This window comes from Phyllostomus hastatus, unplaced genomic scaffold, assembly GCF_019186645.2.
Source record: "Phyllostomus hastatus isolate PE091 unplaced genomic scaffold, TTU_PhHast_1.1 phas_scaffold_501, whole genome shotgun sequence".
Lineage (NCBI taxonomy): Eukaryota > Metazoa > Chordata > Mammalia > Chiroptera > Phyllostomidae > Phyllostomus > Phyllostomus hastatus.
In genome coordinates, this window is record NW_025334033.1 from 29,901,445 (window position 1) to 29,924,980 (window position 23,536).

At 41.9% G+C, this 23,536-nt stretch overlaps 1 protein-coding gene across 2 annotated transcripts in view; it reads left to right on the top strand.

The window, feature by feature from the left end:
* MAP2K1 (mitogen-activated protein kinase kinase 1) overlaps nucleotides 1-23,536 on the top strand; it is a 78,309-nt gene that overhangs the window by 32,461 nt on the left and 22,312 nt on the right. For both annotated transcript variants that reach the window (XM_045822450.1, XM_045822451.1), the window contains exons 2-5: nucleotides 4,536-4,746; nucleotides 6,019-6,165; nucleotides 13,174-13,251; nucleotides 13,806-13,857. In XM_045822450.1, coding sequence (XP_045678406.1) covers nucleotides 4,536-4,746; nucleotides 6,019-6,165; nucleotides 13,174-13,251; nucleotides 13,806-13,857 — 488 coding nt within the window. The remainder of the gene's footprint in view (nucleotides 1-4,535; nucleotides 4,747-6,018; nucleotides 6,166-13,173; nucleotides 13,252-13,805; nucleotides 13,858-23,536) is intronic.

Consider the following 23,536-nt stretch of genomic DNA (forward strand, 5'->3'; position numbering starts at 1 on the left):
GTCCATAGGATTATCTTTTCCCCACCCACTTCCTTGTGCCTCCCTGGTGTTTTCAGAACACAAGTGACAACCCTTGTTTTTCTCCATGTTCCTTGTTTTTCTCTGTGTTCCCACTTCAAGCCTATAATCTCCATTTATTTCAATGAACTTGTATTTATTGTAAGACAGTTGTGGCACAAAATTCCCATTGCAGTGTTTGGTTTTCCCTCTGCTATGGTGAACTTGATGGGGGCAGAGCTCATCACAGCCGGTCCCTGGAGAGGGCTGTGTGTGTGTGTGTGTGTGTGTGTGTGTGTGTGTGAAATTTATTGTGCTGGGCTCTGGTCTTTTTTCTCAGTCCCTATTTCTGATTATGCTGTTTTTCAGTTGAAACCAAAAATTATGAAGAAGGCACATTCTTGCCCTCTGAGTTTTAGAGATTTGTGGTGTGGTTTAGGGTTGAGGGTCCCCTGTTCTATTTTGTTTGCTTGGGGCAGTTCATCTCAGGGAGGTGCAAAAGAGCCTTGTTGAACATCATTGACTCCCTGCGCAATAGGTAGTAATACTGAATACTGTTAAATTATTGAGTGATTTCTTTTTAATGAGTACTGAAAGCCATCTTGATGCCAGAATTTTTCTTTCGCTTTCAGATAAAATCTTGTGTCTTTCATTCTCTGAAAGTTTTTTAAACTCTTAGAAGGTTTTAAGAATTATTAAATTGCCCTGGCTGGCACAGCTCAGTGGATTGAGTGCAGGCTGCTAACCAAAGCATCGCAGGTTCAACTCCCAGTCAGGGCACATGCCTGGGTTGCAGGCCACAGCCCCCAGCAACCGCACATTGATGTTTCTCTCTCTCTTTCTCCCCCCCCTTCCCTCTCTAAAAAAATAAATAAATAAAATCTTTTAAAAAAATTCTACATTAAAAAAAAGGAATTATTAAATTAAAGGAAAGGCAGTTATTTGTGGATCCCGCTGTTGCTGCCTTGGCTCCTGCTCCATATCCTCCAACCTACCCCCATCTGCCCTGAAATTAGTGTAGAAATGTGTCAAAATCCCAGTGTTTCTTTCCATCAGTTTTCTGTTTCGATCCTCCACTAGTGATGTGAGCGTGAGTTGTGACTCCATTCTATGGGAGAGAACACTGAGGTGTGTCAGGTTAAATAACTCGGCTGTGGTCACACAGTTAGGTGATGACCACCTATTCAGGATAAGAATCCAGGATTTTATATTACTAATGACTTGTTTATTTGGCAATACTATTCCACCCCTAGTCATTAGGAGAGTTGTCACCACAGCTTACAATGCAGTCTTTGCCGTGTCTTTCCCTGGCCCATCTTCTGAAAGCACAAGGCAGCAGTCAGTCCCTTACTGGTGGGGTAGGCGTTTAGATAGTACAGCATAGGAGGTAGAGGAGGGAGGAAGGTGGCACAATGCCCAGATTTAATTTTCTTCCCTAAAGGTAGGAGAATCACTTTTCCTACATAGAATTGGGAAAATAAACAGTCAGCATTCCCCCCTTCTTTTTCATTTTTTTTCCAAATGGGTGGTGTCCCACAGTGGGGTAAAGGTGTAATGGCCTCTGTAAAGGAGAAGGTATCTTAAGACCACCAAACCAAACAGGCAACTCCACAGAACGTAACAGGGTTTATGATGGAGTGATTTACTTACGGGAAGATTGGCTCCGAAGGGAAGCAGATTATTGTCCATGAACAGACTCCGTCACAGTACTTTTTAAAAATAGTATAACTAGGATACTAATGATCCACAGGACAAAGGGAAAAGAATGCAGTAGCGCCAAGGTCCATCACTCCTGGTGGTCTCATGATACACGATTGTAATTGACAGTGTCATCAGTTTGTTCTTTATCTCAGTTGTCATGCCATTTTGGCTATTACTAGCAAAAATATTTATGGCTACATCTCAAGAAACACAGATAATCATCAACTAGAAAGCCTTGATGTTCTTTCCTAAGGTCAGTAAGGTTGGTCAAAGGTCACACAAAACTTAAAAAATGAAATGAAATTCAGGACAAAGATGGAGTTTTGTTCACACCTACACCTGTCTATCTAGGTGGGGTTTCTTATGGCCAGTTGCTTGCAAGTCAGTGTCTAGACGATGTTCAGGGGAAACAGGATTGCATCTGGGGAGCAACAGGCTCTTCGTGTAAGTGCACCATCTTCATGTCTGATCGGCACTGGTGTGTTCAATGACCTACACCAGGACCTTACCCATGTTTGCAGCTTGCCTCCCTTGAAGGTGTCGAATTTTTTTGAAGAGGGTATATAGCATCATGGTTAAGGTTAGAAATTCTTTCTGCCCAGGTTTGAATCCTGGCTCTGTTACCTACTCGCTTTGTGATGTTGGACACGTCATTTCACCTGCCTGTACTTGAGTGTGCTATGTGTAGTAATTGTAGGATTGTGGATTAAAAGTATTCATGCATATAAAATGGAAGAATTCACAGTGTTGTGAAGAGCATGGTTTTCCTTCAATCCAACCGTCTGTCCTCTCTCCCTCCCATCCACTCAGGGCATGTGTGTTTGACAGTGCGTTTTAGGACTGCGTTTCCAGCTGGTCTGGTGAGTCCTCCAGGCAACTGTAACCTCAAGAAGTTTTTGCTGTGGATCTATCATCATTTGACATGTGTTTCTAAACGCTGTCATCAGTGGGCTCGTTTGTGGAGAGACCTGAAAGAAAGGAAACCAGAGGGTGTACTTGTGCACTGCAGCCACACTGTTCTGGACCCTCAAACCTGAGGGTCTGGGGCCAGCTGAAACTTAGTTGAATGTTTTAGCAAGATGAGATTATTGACCAGCTGTCTTAGCCTGCTTGGGCTGAATAATAAAATACCATAGACTGGGTGGTTTAAACAACAGAAATTTGTTTTCTCACAGTTTTGGAGGCTTGAATTCCAAGATAAGGGTGCCAGTGTGTGCAGAGGTGTAGGGGGAGGAGGCTGCTTCTCTTCTTATAAGGCCGCCAGTCTTGTCTGGATAGGACTCCACTTGTATGACCTTATTTAACCTTAATTATTTCCTAAAAGTCTTATCTCTAAACATAGTTACATTTAGGGGTTTGGGCTTCAACATATGAATGGGGACGGGGGTGGGCACAATTCAGTCCATAGCATCAGCTTTCCTCTCCCCAGTTACCCAGTGAGGAAAATTGGTAAAAGCAGTCTTGTATCCTCTTTGGCTCCATGTGCTGTTGTTTGTAAGGCAGTGCTGGATCTTCCCACACACTGGGGAGGCATTAGGTCTCTGTCTTACTGTCTTCGTGAAGATTGGAATAGAGTTTGAATGAAGAGTAGAAGGTTATGCTTACTCCTGCCCCTCAAGCTCAGAAATGGTGTGCGTGTATGTGGGGGCGGGGGTAGACCAACATCCTGGTGTGGGATGATGGCCTGTCTTGTCACCTGTGTTGTTTGTGTAAACTAGGGACTGAAATAAAATGAAACACCGTGGAAGTTCTCTTTACCACCCTCCTCATAGTGAACTCCCAGGAGTAATGAACACTTTCAGTTCTCTCTGCACTTAGTAATGCCCACCGCATGCTGAATGCACAGCTAGCAGGCTGCTCTCCGCCTTACCCACTCCCTTCAGCACCTGCTGGTTGAATTGTGTGCTTACCAAGAGCCAGTTTGTTCCCAAAGCTATTTGTGCAGTTTTGGCTGGTATTGTAATTAAGTAATAATGTATTTAAATATTAGACAAAACTGATGAAATATGACTGCAAATGAGATGGTTTTCATTTTTTCCTCCTGTGAACACTAGTTAAAATCTGTGGAAAGGCTCAAGTTCAAGTCACTAGAAAACATTACTACTTATCCAATTGGATAAGCATTAAAATTGAGGAAACCATAAAAGTCTTAGAATTTTATTCTGACATAACTCTGTGTCTACATTTTTACCTCACGTTAAGGAATCAGGAATTGGAAATGATAGGCACTGTATTATATTTTGGTTCATGTAAGAAAAATGATGTGAGGCTCTTACCAGTGTACCCTTATGCAAGGAGACGGCCTTGCCCTGTGTTAGAAAATGGGCAAACGAATGCATATTCATATGTATTATGCAAGAATAAATCATTTTAGGTATATATTTTTAAGATTTCTTGCATTATTTTAATTTATCTGGTTCCTGACTTGATCACACTGGAAAAGATAGTTTCTGTTCTTGTGACTCAGTTTAGAGCCTTTTTTGATGATTTGATTTGGTTTCAGTTTAGTGGATTTTACTTTGTATATGATGTCAATACAACCAACACTAGTGGGGCTTTTGAAATTGGGGTTTTCAAGCAAATTAAGGAGGCTCATTCTGGAGCCACCTTTATTTTAGCAGGTTATTTGGTTCCTCTTGTAGACTCACAGCACATTGAAAGAGACCTAATTCCCTTGTTTTATGAGCGAGGAAACCAAGGCCTTGTTGGTGGTGAATTGTGTCGGGTGGTGGAATGAAGAGGGCAGAACCACTGTGATGGAACCTCTCCCCCTAGCCTTTCTTTGGGTGGACTCCTCTGGTGACAGTATTGACCTGTTCCTCCCCGCTTTGGGACAGGACCAACCTGGAGGCTTTGCAGAAGAAGCTGGAGGAGCTGGAGCTCGATGAGCAGCAGCGGAAGCGCCTTGAGGCCTTTCTTACCCAGAAGCAGAAGGTGGGGGAACTGAAGGATGATGACTTTGAGAAGATCAGTGAGCTGGGTGCTGGCAATGGTGGTGTGGTGTTCAAGGTCTCCCACAAGCCGTCCGGCCTGGTTATGGCCAGAAAGGTGAGACTGCCTAAGAAAAAGGACTGAATCAAGTTTGCTTGGTAAACAGGTAATTGGTTTATCTCTTAGACGACCTGGGGAGAGCTCAGCTGGGAGAGGCGTTTGACTGACTTTTCACTCAGTAACTTTTGTGCTGTTTGACTTTCAAACTCATGTTGTCTATCAGATTATAGGCAAACACATTAATAGTATGTTAGTGACTTTATTTCATCCCCAGACTGGAAATAATACGTTTGTTAACGTATTATTCTGTGTGTTCTGGAAAGAATTCTAGGGTGCATATTTGTAATTCACCAAGTGCGGGAGAAGCTGCTTTTGTTTACCCAGCCTCGGGGATGCACAGCACACTCATTTCACATGTTTCCCATGCTTCTGCCCTGCCAGTTGTTTCCCTCATTTCCCTTCAGTGTAACGTCTCCACTCCCCTCCATGCGGCATGTCGTCTTCAAGCTGGACTTCCCTTCCTGTCTCCCTGGGTTCTTTTTTTGAACACAGCGCCCTGCTCCGGTGAAACTGGGCTCTTTTAGCACATCATGTTCATTCCTGTCTATATATGTTTGCTTGTGCTGTGCCTTTCATCTTTCAAAGAGTCTACATCTTCAAGGCCCACCTCTCGCCTAGCTTGCACTAGCTGCTGCAGCCCACACTGGTAACCACTGCTTCCATGTCCTCTGGCACTCCTTGTCTGTGGCTCTTTTTAGAAGTTCAGCCTTATTCGGAAACATTTCATGTATGTCACCTGTCTCCCCAGCTGAAACAAGGGACAAATTAGGAGGATATAAATTGGCACCTGAGGAGTTTACTAAATCTCAACTACATTAGGCTTCTGAGGTCAAAGAGAAATCTCTTGGGCAGCTTAGCTCCGCATACCCAGTTCCTCATTTCTTTGTACTCCTACAACCTTTTAGTATCAACCAAGTGCTCAAGGCTGCTTTCCCTTCATCTCTCAGCTTCACAGGTCTTTTTGGAGGAAACCCTTTGTTTAGCTTTTTTGGGGGAGGGATGAGTTTTTTCTTTCTCAGTCTTGGCTCCTAGGAGCGGAGGCATAACTGGCCCTCCCCTGCTTACAGGTCCTCAGGTGCTAACACCTGCCTTGGTGTGTTGGCATTTAGTGCTTTGGCTGGGCAGAAACTTGTTTCTTAAACTTGATTATTTCCTCTTATCCTCCCTTTAAGAGCTTAAGCATTTAAGAAAACTTCCATGCATACATCCATCTCTCCATCCATGTATATATTTTTAAAGCCTTTCTTTCTCCCACCTTTCTTTCCCTAGCTAATTCACCTGGAGATCAAACCTGCGATCCGGAACCAGATCATAAGGGAGCTGCAGGTTCTACATGAGTGTAACTCCCCATACATTGTGGGCTTCTATGGTGCATTTTACAGTGATGGCGAGATCAGCATCTGCATGGAGCACATGGTATGTGAGCACCTGTTGACCTCTGGAGCCTCGGAGTTGGGTGACTCTTGGCTAAAAGTTAGTCTGAGAGGTAACCGGCTGCTTCCTGCTTTTTCCTGGATCCCCATACTCTCTTGGGCACCTGGGAAACCTGACTGTAGAGTTTGTAATAGCCAAAAGATGAAGGCTTCCTCCTAGATCCCTGCCTGTCTTCAGAGAGGTGGCAGCACCCAGTTATCCCTGGTGGGTATGCCTAGACCAGTCTTCTTGACCCCAAGATTTTGACGTGAGGAGAGTTCGGTTATTATAGTTCAAATCCATTATATACAATGCTACGTGCTAGGTACATGGTTCTGGGGTTATGAAGATGAGTGAGACAGTTCCTGCCCTCTGAGAGTTTATAATTTGCTTTAAGGGCAGCCTGAAGGGGTTCTTGGGGCTAGTAGAGAAGTAATCCCACCTGATGCACAGTAGAGCGTGTGAAAGAGTATTGATGGGCTAATCATGTTTGTGAGCTGCCAGTCTTCTTACCATTAGTTGCCTGGAGTCACTTTTTTCTCCCCAGTGACTGGCAATAATAATAATAACAGTAGTAATATTAGCAATACTAATAGTGATAAACCAATATTTATTTGGTATATGGTATATCAAGCACTGCCCTAAGAAAATTAATATATTATTATATTTTCACAACAATCTGATTGTGTGGGTCTATTTTCCCTATTTTACAAATGAGGAAACACGCTCAGAGAAATGGAATAACTTACCCAAGGTCATGCAGCTAGTACGTGGTATTGTAGAATTTAAACGGATGCAGCCTGACCTCAGTGCCTGTACTTTGATGAATCCACTGTGTAGTGATTGGAGTCCTGTTTCCTTCTCAATGCCTAGAACTTCAAAGAGAGGGGCTGGCTTCATGGTTGCTATTTTCTCCTGTCCCCATTAGGCAGTATGGCACAGGAGACTTTGGAATCTGAGATGTTTAGTCATATCTCCCTTCTCCACAAAAATCCAAGTAGACACTCTGTTTTGTTTGCCACTGTGCCTCCAAAGCCCAGAATAGTCCTGGCACACAGCAGGTGCTCAGTAATTATTTGTTTACTGGTTGTTACTGTCTCATCCATGTCCTTGGGCAAGTTATCATCCTGATTCTCAATTTCCTCATCTGTAAAATCGCCATTATTACACCTGCCTTGTTGTGGTGAGGATTAATTATCATAACAGATGGATGTCTTCCAGCACACTGACTGACTGAGAGTATGTCTTTTGCAAACACTAGCTTTTGCTTTATTTTCACTGAGGCCAACAGTTCAGAGATACAGGCTCCCATGATTAATCTCCATACCTTGTGACTGCTTTCAGTCCAGCCTAGTATCCCTCAGCAACTTCTTTATTCCCTTCCTGACTCTCTAGACCTGCCCTGGCCCCTGGAATTAGAGCCTGGTGTCTGGTCTCAATGAACTCCCTGAGGACTTTTGTGCCTCTTGCCCTGTCTTTCCCTCATCCCCTCCAGCCTTCCCTTCCAGGAGGAAAAGATGACATGGGAATGACAAGAGAGCGTTTCTTATTCCCTTGGCCCATTTCCAGTATCTGTAGGTCACCCCCCATCCCACCCCCATGGACTTGGCTCTGTGGAAATAGTGAGATCATCCCACACAAGTCCCTGAAATAGAAGATGTCTCTGGAATTATCCTGGGGAGCCGGAGCCTGGAAAACTGGCTGTCAGAAGCTGGGTGGGTTAAAACCCTTTGACGGCCAAGCACAGTGTCTGGCACCTATTAGGTGATATGTGTTGAACAATTGAATGAGGGAGGCCAGGATAGGGGAAGGAATGGTCAAACCTGAGGCTCAATGGGAGAGGGGCTCCATAATCAGCAATAGGGCAGTGTGTTCCTGAGTATACATAAGGTCAGAGGGCAGCTGGATCAGTCTGTTAGTATTAGGGGAGAGATAGGACCCTACAGGGAAGCAGTTGTGACCTGAAGTTCAGGCAGCCATGAGTACCAGTACCAGAAAGTACCGTACTTTCTGCTGCAGCCCTGCACACTCTTACTCTTGGTCCCTAAGAAGATTCTCCTGCAGGAGATCTCGTTCCTGCACCAGCGGCCCTGATGGGAAGGCTCTGACTGCTGGCTGCTACTTGGAATTTCCGCTTTGCCCCAGATTCTGCATTTCAGAGGAGCTGACATGTAGAGCTCTGTTCTTTAGTCATATCCCAACCTCTGAGGTTCTTCGGTCCTCTCTGTGTCACTGTCTTTGCATGATATTTTGTGTCATTAACATTTTTCCCCATGCTTATTATGAAAATTTGAAAACAGAAAGTTGAAGGAATTGTATAAGGTACACTGTAAACCCATCACCTCGATTTCTCAGTGAACATTTTGGCATATATGCTTTACCGCGTAGTGTCCATCTCTTCATTGCTCAAATTGGTGTTTTTGGATGCATTTTAAAGTAAGTTGTGTCATTACCACTCGTTGAGCCCAGTCTTCTAAAGCACTTGGCTAGGGTCTGACCGTTCCTAGAAATAAGCTGTGTGTGCACTGCCCAGTCTGAATTTTGTGACCCAAGAAATGAGTGCTCCCTGAACAGAACAGGAGTGTTCTTGTCTTCGGGGAAGTAGATTTCTGCTCCATGGTAGCTGGGCAACCAGAGGACTGGGGACTCAGAGTTGGTTCTCGTGCAGGAGTAAAAGCTTTTGAGCTCTTCCCCTCCCATAACTCATTTATCTCTTCTATAGAAAACCTTCACAAAAGCACCATTGACTTAGTTAATAATGGGCTTCTAAAAATGAGTACTGTTTCTGCAGCTCTAGTCAGTAAAGGCAAGTCCTTGGCAACAGTGAAGTGGAATGTAAAGGTTGTGAGGTGAGTTGCAGGCATCTCTGGGTAATCCTGATGGTGGTTCACGCTTCTTGAATCTTGTTAATTCTTGTTAAGTCACACTGTAACTGCTTATGGCTTAGAAGGAGGTTAAAGGGAAGAGAGCCAGGGTTTCTTCCTTTTTATTAGAAACGTGTACCACAACCCTCAGAGAAAGTGTAGACCAAGACGGTTGGCTAGGCTGCCCTCTGTCCTCGGCTGTGGCACCCGAGCACCACAGAGCCAGCTTTTCTATTTCATTTGCATCAGATTTTGACGGAGTTGTTTTATTATCTTGCTTTAAGTCTTCCCTGAGAAGCATGGAAAGCCATTCAGACACAGGATCTGAAACCACATTCAATTGGAAGCAAAAGAGAAATGGTTGGGGAACTTTCTACACTGGGGTTTTTCTTCCCATCAGTAAAGGTAATTCAGAGGTGCTGGCTGACTTGGGTGTGGTGACCTGGGTTATCGTGTTATCCTGATTTGGTCATCAGGAGCTAGTGACATTTTGAAAGCAGCCAGTCTCCCATGATGACTCAAACCTCAGCCTGAGTAGGGCTCTCCCAAGTGCTCTTGGAAAATAAGTGTGCTTATAGGGGCATTCTCTGGGGTCTAGATTCCTAATTCCACTCTCGTACCTGTGTGGAGATTATGCACATTTGATTTGTAGGTTGTATTTCAGAATCTTCCACCATGCTCTTTGGTGGACTGACCCACCATTAGGTAGTTGTGTTAGGGAGTTTATCATGATTAGAAGTCAGACGCATTTAAGGGTGTTAGTGTGCTTTTGAGAGTCCACACCTGGACTGCTCTTTCTCATCCACATCCATGATCCAGAGTTGATGTGACAGGAAGTGATTGGTCTGAACTATCCCTTTTTATAAGCCTAGGATTTTTAAGTCGATAATCTTTTTTTAGCATGGTTTTAGGTAACATTTTTCTGAGAGGTCTGTATCCCTGAATAAGTCTTACTTTTTCTCTCACCTCCTTTAGAAGGAAAGCAGTGTTATGTCTACCTAACAGCACTTTTGCACAAAATGGATGCTCGGTTAATTGATTTGCAGATTTACTTTTCCACTTTTATAAATGAGCTTAGTACTTAAAAAAGGTAAAATATTTATTCACTGTAGAAAATTTATAAGCAATAGAAAAGCACAAAAGAAGAAACTGTCATGCAACACATATCCCCAGTAATCTTACTACCTTGGAAATAACCATTGATAATGTTTTTGATGTTCTGGTTTTGTGTGAGTATACAGAGACTTTTTTACTTCTCTAGTAGTTTTTTATTGTATTATGTATTGTCCTGTGACTTCCCATTCCATGGCTGCATCACAGAGGCTTGTGATTTTAGAGGGAACGTCTCTTTGGTCTTGCCCACCTTCAAGGTTTAGTTTCTGTGTCGCTCCTGTTGTGAGTCCATCCCTTAGCTGCTTTGAGTAGGGATCATTTCCTCCTCTGAACACCTGTAGCAATGTCTGTTCTTCTCATTCAACTATTTGTTCCCTGCCTTGTTTCAGAGGAGGATTTAAGGAGCTTTGCCTCATCATGAATACGTCCTGTTTCCCCAAGCAGAGTATGTTTTTTTGTGTATTTATAGTTTTTTTATCCCTAGTTTCTTACATATCCCTGTGCCTTATTCAGAGGTAAATCATAAATGATAGGTGATGATACTCAGTGTAGCCAGGATACTTTATAAAATTAGAGTTTACAGGAATTATTTTGCCTCCTGAGGGTAATTTTAAATTGTGGCTGACAGTTGGTTACCCCTGAACCACAGGGGCACAAACTATTTGTCTTGACATTGAAGTTCCCTGAGAGAAGAATTTCTTCAAGATCCCAGGTGAAAATGTAGGTTCCGTGCCTGCTGTGTGAGCCTTGCAGAGGCTGGCTTCACACCATGCTTGTGTTCTCTCTTACACGTTCCCTTCCCACTCCCTCTGCCAGGGTCCAGCTCATGTCATCGTCCCATGATTTGCTTCTTGCCAACAGCCTGGCCTCTTTCTCTCAGGTGAAGTTCTTGCCATCTTAAAACACCCTGTCCTTCTGTGGGATTCCTATCCTTCTGCCTGCATCAAGTCATGTCTTGGTTCCGTAGTGGGGCTCTGTGATCTGGCCACAGCTGGCTGTTTCCAGCCTGATCTGCCACTGCACTTCTTCATGCACCCACAGTGAGATGAAGCACATGTCATTCCAGCAGTGCAATGCAGTTTAATGCTTCTGTGCTTTTGATCTTATTGAAATACCTTGTTATTTTCTCCCCTTGCTTCTCTTCTGTTCCTTGTATAGAAATCATACTTATTCTTTGAGTAAGATTTCAGCTCAAAGTGAAGTCAGAATTACTTCTCCCTTCTTCTGCACATCTGTAGCACTTTTCTATACATTTATTTCATTTTTATAATACTTTATTAAGAGATGTATATTTTCTCTATTAGTTTGTAAATTTATTAAGAACAGGAACTAGGTCTTTTTCATATCGCTACCTGCTATAGAACCTAACATGATACTTGGTAGGAGTTGTAGAATTAATTTATTGCTTTCTATAACATTTTAAAAGTGTCTATTAATTATGATTTATTAGGATGATACCAAATGCAAGTTGTGACATGATGGTGATACAATGGCTGATGTTAGTTGAGCACTTATTATATGCTAGAGATTGTTCTTCATGCTGTCTATATATTAGCTTGCTTAATACTTACGTAACAGGGTGCAGCCCAGAGGAGGGCCCCAAATAGGGATTTGGAATGGGGTCCAGAACTCCAGGTGTCCAGGAAATATTAGAAAAATATATAGGATGTCCTCCCAGCTCCCCCCAGTCCCCCCCCTCCCCCAGGTGTGAGTTGGGGGAAGGAACACATGGAGCAGGGCCATTGAGAGCTGTTTTGCATAGCAACAGCTTTGCAGCTAACCTCTGGTGTGGTCATTTAACATATCTATAACCTTTAACTGGTTGCACAGATATGTTAAATAGCTGTGGCCATTCTTGGAGCCAGGAGGAAGTGACTTCCACCCAAGATGTAACTGGGTGGCAACTCCTCCTGGTTACGCTTGCCTGAGAGCTTGGAGATGATTGGCTCCACGCCTTGGGGCCACGCCTGCCCAGACTCATAATGGCAGCCCAGTAATGCTGGAAGGATACGGGGATGCTGGCAGATGTAACCGATTGTAGGAAGAGTCAGAAATGGGGCTGCAGAGGAAGATTGGCACAGGGATTTAAATCCAGACTCGGCAGCTTTTGTGAAGGGAGAACTACATGGCTTTGGCAACGTGGGGACCCCCACAGCTTTGGTGAGAGTGAGGACCACATGGCTTTGGGGTGCTTCCTTTTGTCACGTGGCTTAGGAGGCAGGTGAGAGTTTGCCTGGAAGAAAAGGGGTGAAAGGACTCTTGCTGGTGGGCCATGAGAAGGTGCCACATGGTTTTGGATTAACTGGGGATCGTGGTGGCGGCATAGCTGATGGTGCCGGGAGCTTGAATCATGGACTTCTGCTTCTTTTCCTGAGATACGGTACCCCGGAGTAGGGCAGAGGGAGAAGGAAGGATAGTGCATCTGTGGGTATCCTAAAAGACTTTAATATTTTAATGAAGACATAGGGTCACTACTTTAAGTCTGTATAGCTTTAAATAAACATTTCCTTTCCTTTTCACAAATTTCTGGCATTGAGAAATGTCTTTCCTCTGATGGCGGGCACAGCGAACCTAGTGGGAGTCCTTTTGATAATAGTATATCATACCCCACCTTGGCTCTGTTCTGTTATACTTACAATAGCCCTATGATTATTTTCATAGGCTTATAATTATTATCATCCCCAATTTATAAGTTGAGTAACTTGGCCAAATCCCCTAGATAGTAAGCAGTGCAGTTGGGATCCAACTTTAGACAGCTTGCCTCCAACTGTCTACAGTGGAGTGCAAATCAAGCCCTTATTTTGACCACTGAATTTGTAATTTGTTTAATGATTATTCATAGGATTTGAGTTACTAGTTATTTGATACCCCCACAATGTTTTACATTCATATAATATTTGATGTCTGGAACAAACCAAAGGGTATCCTTCTGGGAGGATTTGCCATGTGTGAGATTCACTTTCCTCATGAAGTTTAACACTTGAAAAATAGTTGGAAACATTGTCACTAAATGGAACGGTATTCTTCTTATTAGGATGGGGGTTCCTTGGATCAAGTCCTGAAGAAAGCTGGAAGAATTCCTGAGCAAATTTTAGGAAAAGTTAGCATTGCTGTGAGTATATTGTGAAGTTTTTCCCCCCCAAGTCCCCTTATTGGTAAGTTAATGAGTCAGTAGGAAGTCGACCAGGGAGGAAGCTAGGAAGTCAACAAGGGTAAGTTTGTAAGAAAATGGGGTTTACTCACTAGAACATTTCCTGTCTAGATTCTCTCTTATTAAAACTAGAAAAGTGACTTACTCTGTGTTAAAATCTGTGTCTTGAAAAATATGATAAGGTGTCCAAAATAATTCCCATTTGTGACATCAAAAAGCCTCATTTTAGATTGCAGATGTAGAAAGAAATGGATGCAAATAGTGTTTTTTAAATGTTGTTTAAACTTGGAATAATCAATTTTACTTAAAAATAATACTCTGTATGCCATGTAAAAGAGATGGTTTCTTGATAAGGAAGGTTAAAAATACAAAAGAAAGAATAAAAAATAAGAGGAAGAGGCAAATTTATGATGTTAGATAAAATATTTTCTAGATTATCTTAAATTAGAGACATTGAGTCTTTTCTAAACAGCACTATTTCCATTTCCTAACTTTTTACATTCTTTTTCCTCTAGGTAATAAAAGGCCTGACATATCTGAGGGAGAAGCACAAGATTATGCATAGAGGTAAGAAATTACTTGCCTAGTACCCTGGCTGGTGTGGCTCATTTGGTTGGAGCATCATCCCGTTAACCTCAAGGTCGAGGGTTTTGTCCCTATTCCAGACACCTGCAAGAGGCAACCAATCAATGTTTCTCACATTGATGTTTCTTTCCCTTTCTCTTGCCCTTCCTCCCCCTCTTTATAAAATCAGTAAGCATGTCCTCAGGGGAGGATTAAAAAAAAAGGAAAGGAAAAGAAAAATTACTTACTTGCTAGTTGTTATATTTTTAATTTTAGCTGAAATTGAAAAATTGCTGTATCCTCTTTTGTGTTTTGGTATAGAAGTCATTTTAATAGTATTTTTAACTTTTATTACAAGTCTTTGGCTATTTAGCTTGATGGCTGGAGCAGCAAGTTCCACCTTCTTGGTCTGTGGTACACGTGGCACCTGGAGCTGTAACAGGCATAGAGGGCAGCTAGCCCAGGCCAGAGGCTCTGCTAGAATTTAGTTACCCAGCCCCCTGTGTCACTGTGTGCCTGTTGGACTACATTGTCCATAGGCCCAAAGCCATGACAAACCACCTGGATATGAGATTGACTATAAAAGAAACTCTGGTTTATTTTAATAAAGGTACAAATGCATTTGCCATATGACCATACCACTCTGACAAGATATTTGAACATATGTCCACATACACTCCTGTGCAAATGCTTAAAGCAACTACAGTCATTGTAGAAACAATTAAAATGTTCTTCAACAGGCAAAGAGATAAATTGTAGCATCTCCATACAATAAACACTGTTCAGCAGTGCAATGAAAACAAATAAGCTACTGATACATGTCACTGTGATTAGCCTTAAAAACATTTATGCTGTATGAAAGAAACCCAACACAAAATAGTATAAACTGTTTCCATTTATATAAAATTCTAGAGAAAACAACAAATTTATGACAGAAAGTAGATCAGTGGTTGCCTGGGGGTTTAAAGGATAACTTTAAAGAGATGTGAAGTGGGGGGGGAAGCTTTGTCCAGCAGAGCTCCCCTACCCCTCTTCATCCCGTCCCGCCCCCCCCCCCCCCCCACCCTGACCAACATGGTTGAGAATAAGTCTACCAAGACATGATCTGCTTGGGGAGGAAAGGTGGCTGATCTCTCAAAGGAGAAGGGCCTTGAGCTTGTTCCTCAATAGGCTTTTATTGGGTGTATTTTGCATAGGAATACAGGGTGTATATTTAGAGTTCAATCATTGTCAGGCAGTCATGATCAAACAATAGATAACATTCAAAGAACTATGAGGGCTCATTCTGAGTCAGGATCCGATAGAGTGATGCCAAAGGGCCATGGAACTTTGGGAAACAAACTCATTTTATGCTTGGACTCTTACCATTTAAATTGAGGGTATTCTTAGCAAAGCAGGTTTCACAGGATTTTATGCATTCCTTCTTAGGCCTGATCGCCCTGGAAACCCGCCCATTCCTGGACAGGGTCACAACCGCCTCTGGCATTGTCTCAGGCTTAAGTCAGGCAGGGGAAGTAAGGCAGCCAAGAGATTAGGAGACTTTTTACAGACAGAATGAATACTCAGGCTATGTCAAAGCCGAGGAGTGAGGGTCTATCATCTCCTTTTTTCTGTAGTCCCCCAAATCCTTCCCTGAGGGCCCCATGGTGACAGAGCCTGTCTTAGGTCCTCCCTTCCTTGAGGAATCTTATTCATCATTGGCTAGCCAGTCATCCGCCTGGGGCAAAGCAGGTTGAAGTAAAGGGGGCAGAGGAAGATAAGCTTTGTCTGCTTAGTGGCTTCTGGTCCCAAGGTCTTTTTACTCAGCCTTAGCCATGGGGGCTTACAGCTTCTGAAACCAGGCAGGGCAGTTCCCAAAAGTGAGGGGCCTTGGCCACTGTGGCTTGGTTAGATGGAGCATGGTCCTCATGCACTGAAAGATTGTGGGTTCGATTCCTAGTCAGGGCACATACCTAGGGTATGAGGTCAGTCCCCTGTTGGGGTACATAGGGGAGGCAACCAGTCAATGTTTCTTTCACATCAATGTCTCTCCTTCTACCTCTCGTCTTTCTCTCTTCTTCAGGTGAAGATTAAAAAATAAGGGATACGAGGTAACTTTTGGGGTGATAGAAATGTATTTTGATTGTAGTGGTAGTTACTTGGGTATATGCCTTTATCAAAAGTCAAACTTTCCATTGAAGTGGCTGTATGTTATAATATATAAATTATACCTCAATAAAGTTTATTAAAAAACAAAAAAAGCTGAATAAAAATGGAAAGTGCAAGAGACCATGTCCCTTCAGCCACGGTGTGATAGCAGAGGCAGGCAGAGGCAGGGAAGGCTGAGGAGGAGTGGAGTGGACGGAAGCAGGCTGGTGGGATTGACTGGCCAATGTATGAGTGATCATATATTAGGCGATAAGTTCTAAACTTTTAAATAGTTTAAGGCATTGCTTTTTTTAGTTAAAATTTTTCAGGTCGTGGTAAAATATACATAAAATTGACCACTTTAACCAGGTGTAAGTGTACAGTTCACTGGCATTAAATCCGTTTTATATTGTTGCACAACCACCACCACCATTAGTGTTGTTAAGGCCCCAGTTTTGCTTTAGATCTAGGGCCGTCAATTTGAAAATCCAGCAGCCTTCTTTTTCATAGAAATGACAAGTTGTGTCTGAATGTATATATATGGAAATGCAAAGGATGTAGAATAGCCAGAAGAACTTTGAAAAAAAAAAAAGTTGTGAAACTTACACTACCTGATTTCAAGATTTGTTACAAAGCTACAGTAACAGAGTGTTACATAGGTGTAAAGCTAAAAGTAATAGGTCAAATAGAACAGAGAGAAGAGTTGAGAAATACACACATATAGTCAATTATGACAGACATCACAAGGTAGTTCAGTAGGGGAAGAATAATCTTTTCAACGTATGGTGCTAGAACAATTGGATATCCTATGCACAAAATGGAACCTTTATTACATCATGTAAAAACTCTCAGATCATAAGTCTAACTGTAAGACTTAAAACTATAAAACTTCTAAAGGAAAGCATAGGAGACTCTTAGCAACCTGTGTTGTAACAATGAGTTTTTAAATGGGACATGAAAGGTGCAGACTATCAAAGAAAAATCAGTAAATTGAACTTCATCTAAATTAAAAACATTTGCTTTTCAAAAGACACTGTGACAAAAATGAAGACAAGCCACAGACGGAGAAAAATATTGACAAAACATATCTGTCAAAGGACTTTATCTAGAATATATAAAGACCTCTTACAACTTAAAAATAAAAGTATAAACAGCCCAATTTCAAAATGGGGAAAGATATGAACAGAAACTTTACTAAAGGTATGTGAATGGCAAGTAAACAGATGAAAGGATATTCAGCATCATTAGTGATTGGAGAAATATAAATTAAAACCCTAGTGAGACCATGGTTTTAACTACATTAGAAAATACCCAGATTTTAAAGAGACTGACTATATATTATTAAGGATATAGAGTAACTGGCACTCTTAGAAACTGTTGGTCTGAATGTAAAATGGTACAATTATATTGGGAAACAGCTTATCAATTTCATAAATGTTAAGCATGAACCTACCATACATTCAGCCATCTCATTTCCAGGATTTACCCTAAAGAAATGAAAGTGTAAGTCCAGTCAGGGACTTGTACCTGAATGTTCATGGTAGTTTTATCTGTAATAGCCAAACACTAGAAACAACCCAAATGTCCATCAACAGTTGAATGGATAAACAAATGGTGTTATGTCCATAAATAGCATACTATTTAGCAATAAAAAAGAATAAATCATTGATACATGGAACAATATGGATGAATCTTAAAATGATGCTGAGTGAAAGAATCAGACAAAAAGCACATACTATGTGATTCTATTATATAATCCTAGAAATTGCAAACTCATTTGTAGTGACAAAATGCAAATGGGTAGTTACAGGGGGAATGAGGGAAAGGGGAGGAAGGGAAGAATTACAAGGGAGGAGGAAACGTTTGGGTGGTAGATGTGTTTATAATCTTGATTGTGGTGATGGTCATATATATTCATTAAATGATAATACTATAAATATATGGATTTCTTTTATTAAAATTATACACCAATAAAGCTGTAAAAAAACAAAAGGGAAAAAAAAAAGTCAAGTTGCTGAAAACTAGTGATAGAGATTCTTAAAAGCAGCCAGGGAAAGGGACAGCCGCTTTAGAAAGCAGTTTGGTAGCTTCTTTAACAGTTCAACCATGGAATTCATCACCCCCACTTTTCACTATTGACTTAAGAGAAATGAAAACATTGTTTACACAAAGGCTTGTGTGTAAATGTTCATAACATCTTTATTCCTAATATACCCATACTAGAAACAACCAAAATGTTTATCACCAGATGCATGGGTAAACAAATTTTGACATATTCAAACAACAGAAAACAGCTCAACCATATAAAAGAACTCTTGGTAAACTCAACTTGGATGAATTTCAAAAACGTGCTAAGTGAAGGAGGCCTGACACAGAAGAGTACATATTTTATGATCCGTGTATGTAAAATTCCCGGACAGACAGAGGCAGTCCACAGTGACAGTAAACCAGTGATTGCCTGGGGGTCTTGAGGGCAGGGATGGTTGTGTGGGGGTAGCAGAGGGGACTTTCTGGGAGTAATCAAAATATTAAATGTTGAATTTGGTGGTGGGTTCACAGATTGTACATTTTTTTCAAAATGTATCAAATTATACACTTAAAATGCAGAAATACTGAAAGCCTTCTGCTTTCTAACTGCACTGGCTAATTACCATTTTGTCCTCTTACCTCTGATAATTAACATTGTCAGTAGGAGGTATGTTATGGCTTAAGCGTTCCATAAAGGGAAAGCAGTTTTCCAAGAGTTTGTGGCCCTTTATCTGTGTCTAAGATCTGAGTTCCGTGTTAGAATATTTTAGTATATTAATTTCTAGGAAATAGAAGCAGGTGAAAGGAGAGGAAGGATGAACATTTCTTAAGCATGGGGCTATGTTCCAAGGCTGTGATTGGCATGTAATCTCACCGACAGAAACCCATGATCTAACCCAGTGTTAGAGGGATCTGGTAGAGTAAAGCAGTTACTTCCTCTATAAAATGGAATCCTCATGCCAACTCCTAGGTTGCTGTGAGGATTGAGGATACTACAAAAGGAAGCAACTGGTAAAGTTTTGCATATAGAAGGTCCTAACAAATGCTAATTGCCTTTCTTATTCCTTTATGTAATTTGTGAGGAAATTGAGACAAGTGAGATTAAATTCCTTTCATGAGCTGTACCTTTGTGTGAGCCTCACCTTTGCTCTTACTACTGCTTTTCCAGGGAGTACTTCCTTCCACATCCCCACCCACCCTCCTCCAACTAATACCTTTGCTAGACCGAGTCTGCTCATCCTTTAAGTACAGCACAGAGGCTGGGGAATCAGCCAGTTGAAGTTCGAATCCTGACTCAGTTATATAAAGGGTATATGAACTCTCTGAATTATTCATTCATCTGTAGAATGAGGATAATTCTTGCCAGCGAGGAATAATTGCAAATTACATACTTTTATTTTACATATTTGTGAGAATTATTCTCCCTCTTAAGTCATTAAAAATTTTTAGGTGTTAGTAATAATATTATTTAGCTGAGACATTTCTTCTGAGAGGTTTTCCCATGAACTATCCCCTACCCAGAATGGATTAAGTATGCTACAACTGTATTCCTTTGGCACAGTATCCATTTCATTCTTATTGTAATAAATAGTAATCATTATTTGTTGAGGACCTGTTATGTACCAAGTGCTGTATTATGTTTATGCTACTTAACTCATTTATTGTTCATGACAACCTTGTGAAATAGGTATGTTCTTCTTATTTTACACATGTGGAAACAAAGCTCACAGAGTTTATAGGTTCCTCACTAGTCTTTGAGTTTCTTTAAATTTGGAAACATGTCTCATGTGCCTTTGTATCCCCGGTCCCTAACATAATTGCAGAAAATAGCTTCTCTTTTAAAGAGTTATTAGTCAGAGCACACAGGAATCAACAGTGAAACTGGGCTAAGAACCCATGTCTTCCACTCTTAACATAGTCATTAAGCTAGTCCTATGTTGTTTTTTTCCCCCCTACCATGTGCCTTCTCTCTGGCTTTGACAGAAAGTTCTGAGTCTAACTCATATTTTCATTCTGGAGAGAGGAAGGTTTCAGCTTATTCCTGGAATAACAAGCTTGGTTTCTCCTTCAGCCTAAGTGCTGCTCCCACTTTCCTAGGAATTTCTTTTCTGGATTCACCAGTTATTGCTCTTTGGCTTAAAGAGTGCTTAGTGAACTAGACAGGTCTCTGGATAGGTGTCTTTGGTGCAGAGTTCACTGCTTGCCCAGCCAAAAAAGGAGAAGTCACTGGAAGGACTAATGCCCCAGTGAGCTCTGCGTGTGCGGGCTGGCCTGGCTGCTCAGTTTTTCAGACTCCTGCTGTTTGTGGGTCTTCTCCAGAAGTTCTGAAAGAATTTGCTGTAAGGCCTGGTCTTGCACAACTTAATTCCTGAGCAAGAAGCGCAATGAAGTGATGATTCCTGGAAACCCGAGTTAGGGTGAGAATGAGAGGGAGTGAGCCTCCTGCCTCTGTCTTTAGGTGTCCTTGCTCCCCGTAAGCTCTGCCTCTGTTCTATGTACAGGGTCAGGCAGAAATAAGGCCTGCTTGAGTGGGTTGGTAGGGTAATAAAATGGGTGTAATAATTTATAGTTTTAATTTGAACATTTCACCTAAAATGCCATATGGTGTGCTTGAGTGGGATATTGTTGTGTTACAGAATTACATGCTTATGATTTTGTAATACAAGATTTTGTAATAAAAAGGGGGCATTATTTGTTCTGGATTGTGTATTCATTCCTGATTAAATGTAAACTCTATTCTTCTCATTCTGTCCACGAGGAAAGATGAAGAATAAAGAGATGGTTTTGCTGCCTCAAATTTTTACTAACTCTTATTGATGCTATTGATTTGCTGGTGAGAGCTTAATGATGATCAGCTATCTAATAAACCACCCTAAAACTTAGTAGTTTAGAACAACAGCAGTTCACTACTGTAATTTTTCAGGTTGGCATGACCTATCACCCCATGTTTTCACTCAGCCTCTGGGAGGGTGAAGCCCATTTACCTTTCCATGATTGTCTTAGGATTTCAATAGCAAGAGCAGGTAACCCCAGTATCAACCACCAAGTAAGCGCCTGCTTATGTCAGGTTTATTCCTGCCTCTTGGCTAAAGCACACCATGTGGTCAGGCCAAAAGTCAGAGAGTAGCATGATAGACTGTGTTGTTGGGAGGAGCTACAAAATATTATGGCCAGTTTTTCTGCTCTCACAGTAATAAAAGCTCAGGGTTTGAACCTTGACTTGGGCAGGTTATTTAACTTTTCCAAACTTCAGGAAAATGGAGAAAATAGAGCCTACGTAAAGGGTTGTGAGGATTACTTTAGATAATGCCTACAAAGCACTTGAATAGTGCTTGACACATAGTAAACACTTCATAAACGTTAGCTGGTGCTCAGCAGAGGAATTGCTACAGGTTTTTATGATCATCTGCAACAGAAACCAGCCTAACTTGGTGTAAGCTTCTCCAAACTTACTCCTTGCAAGGATCCTGGGAAAGATCAGAGAATCCTTTGAAAAGCTGAACCCACAGACTTTGGTAGGACAAGGACCAGGGCTGCCCTGATCGGGAAGCTGGGTCACTCAAGCAGAGCAGCAGCTGCCCCGAGGCCACACCTACCACAGAGGGCTACTGCTGGGTCATTTGGCCCTTCTAAGCCTCTGTGGGGAGTGGGCTGTGGGCTCGGTCACCTCCCAGAGGTCAGGGGTCAGTGCCTGTGCAGCATACACTCCCACAGCCATCAAGCAGGTGTCAGCATGAAGGGACACCGAGCCCTGCTGCTCAGTGTCTGAGGCAGGTTGGCACCCCTTCAGAGTGCAGGGGTGACATTTGGGACTTTAAATTATTAGGTTGAAAGTGACTCTCAGTGTGCCCTGCTCTAAGTAAAACTAATGTACAAAAATAACTTATAACACAAGTTGTTCTGGGGGCAATTCTTTGTTTTTTAAAATACATTCACTACAGGATCTTTCAAATATAAGTTTTCATAGAACCTTCACAAAAAAGCAAGCAAACCAATTTGATACAAACATTTCTTTTTAGTAATATGTCAGTGATGCAAAACTAAGCATAGCTGTACTTAAAACAGACTTTTGTGAGGAAGTAAATGGTATTTAGGTAGAGACCAACTGTTTTCAGGTGCCTTTTAGGGACTACTTTTATCTTTTTCTCAACTAGGTGAGTGTGTCTTGGTCCTAGTGACGTATACTGCCTTGGGTGTGTGACTCCATGTTGGATGGGAACTTAGAGCTTCCCCCACGCTCCCAGCATCCAGGTCAGTGCTTGACCACTGACTGACTCTGATGGGAGTGCCCTCCCACTCCTGGACCAATCATTGTGTCCAGGAGACTAGAGTAGTCTGGCTGGCCATCCTGGGTTACAGACCCACCTCCGTGGCCGGATGGATGGGGCCTAGTTGACATCCTAACAGAAACACTTGCTGTTGGGGGAGGGGCGTATCCCAAATGAAGAAGAACACTTCTATTACTAGAAGATGCGGAGGAGGAGGAATGGATGCTGAAAGCAAGCAAATTTTTAAAAAAAAGTTTTTTCCATTATAAATACTGTTAAGCATTGGATCAGAAAGACAAAAATACTGCTAACACAAATCAAGACAATAATTGAGCCCTTAAGGGCGGGGCGGGCAAATTGGTGGCTTGCAGGCCAAATGTGGCCCACTGTCTATTTTAGTATGGCCTGCAAGCTAAGAATTGTTTTTCAGAATTTTGTGACCTGTGGCAATTGTGTGAAATTCACATTTCAGTGTTTGTAAATTAAGTTTTATTGGGACACAGGCACGTTTATTTGTTTAAGTGTCATCTGTGGCTGCTTTTGTGCTGTCATGACAAAGGTTGTGAAAGAGACCTCGTGGCCCTCAAAGCCTAAAATATGTGCTGTCTGGTCATTTACAGAAAAAGCTTCCCAACCACTGAGTTAAGGGGAAGAGAATCCCCCCTGCCTGAGGAAACTTTAGAATTTAGTCATAAAACACAGCTTTAAGTTTATCAGCTCTAAGTTCTTGATGAAGGCATAGGTAGGAGAGAGCGTTTTCCCCTGCAACCCTGGAGCTCTAAAAGAAATTAGCTACAAAGGTTTCTGTGTAGTGCTTCCTCTTACTATGGCAGGAGGTTGTAGGTCCACTTCATCCAAAGCTGAACCCCACGTGGTTAGGTTCTGAGTTAAAGTTGTGCATGTGTGTGTGTGTGTGTGTGTGCTCGCTCACATGTTAGGGAAGTTGCGCAGGAGGTGGGGGTGGAGATTAGGACACAGCTCTGTTTCCTGCTCTTTAAAGCAGTGATTTGCATTGGTAGCCCACCATTCTTCTTAGCCCAATCAACCTACCAAGGTTTTATTTTGGTCAAGACCCTGAAAGAGGAGCATTACGTGATTCAGATCAATATGGAGTTCATACAACTTCACCCATAAATTATTTCTGCCTTGGGATTGCTGGCTGATGATCAATAAATGGTCAAGAACATTGTTAAATTATGCCTCAACTTGTTTTTCTTTCCCTTTATTGGATAAAGCAGTGTGCAGCCCGTGTGGTGTTT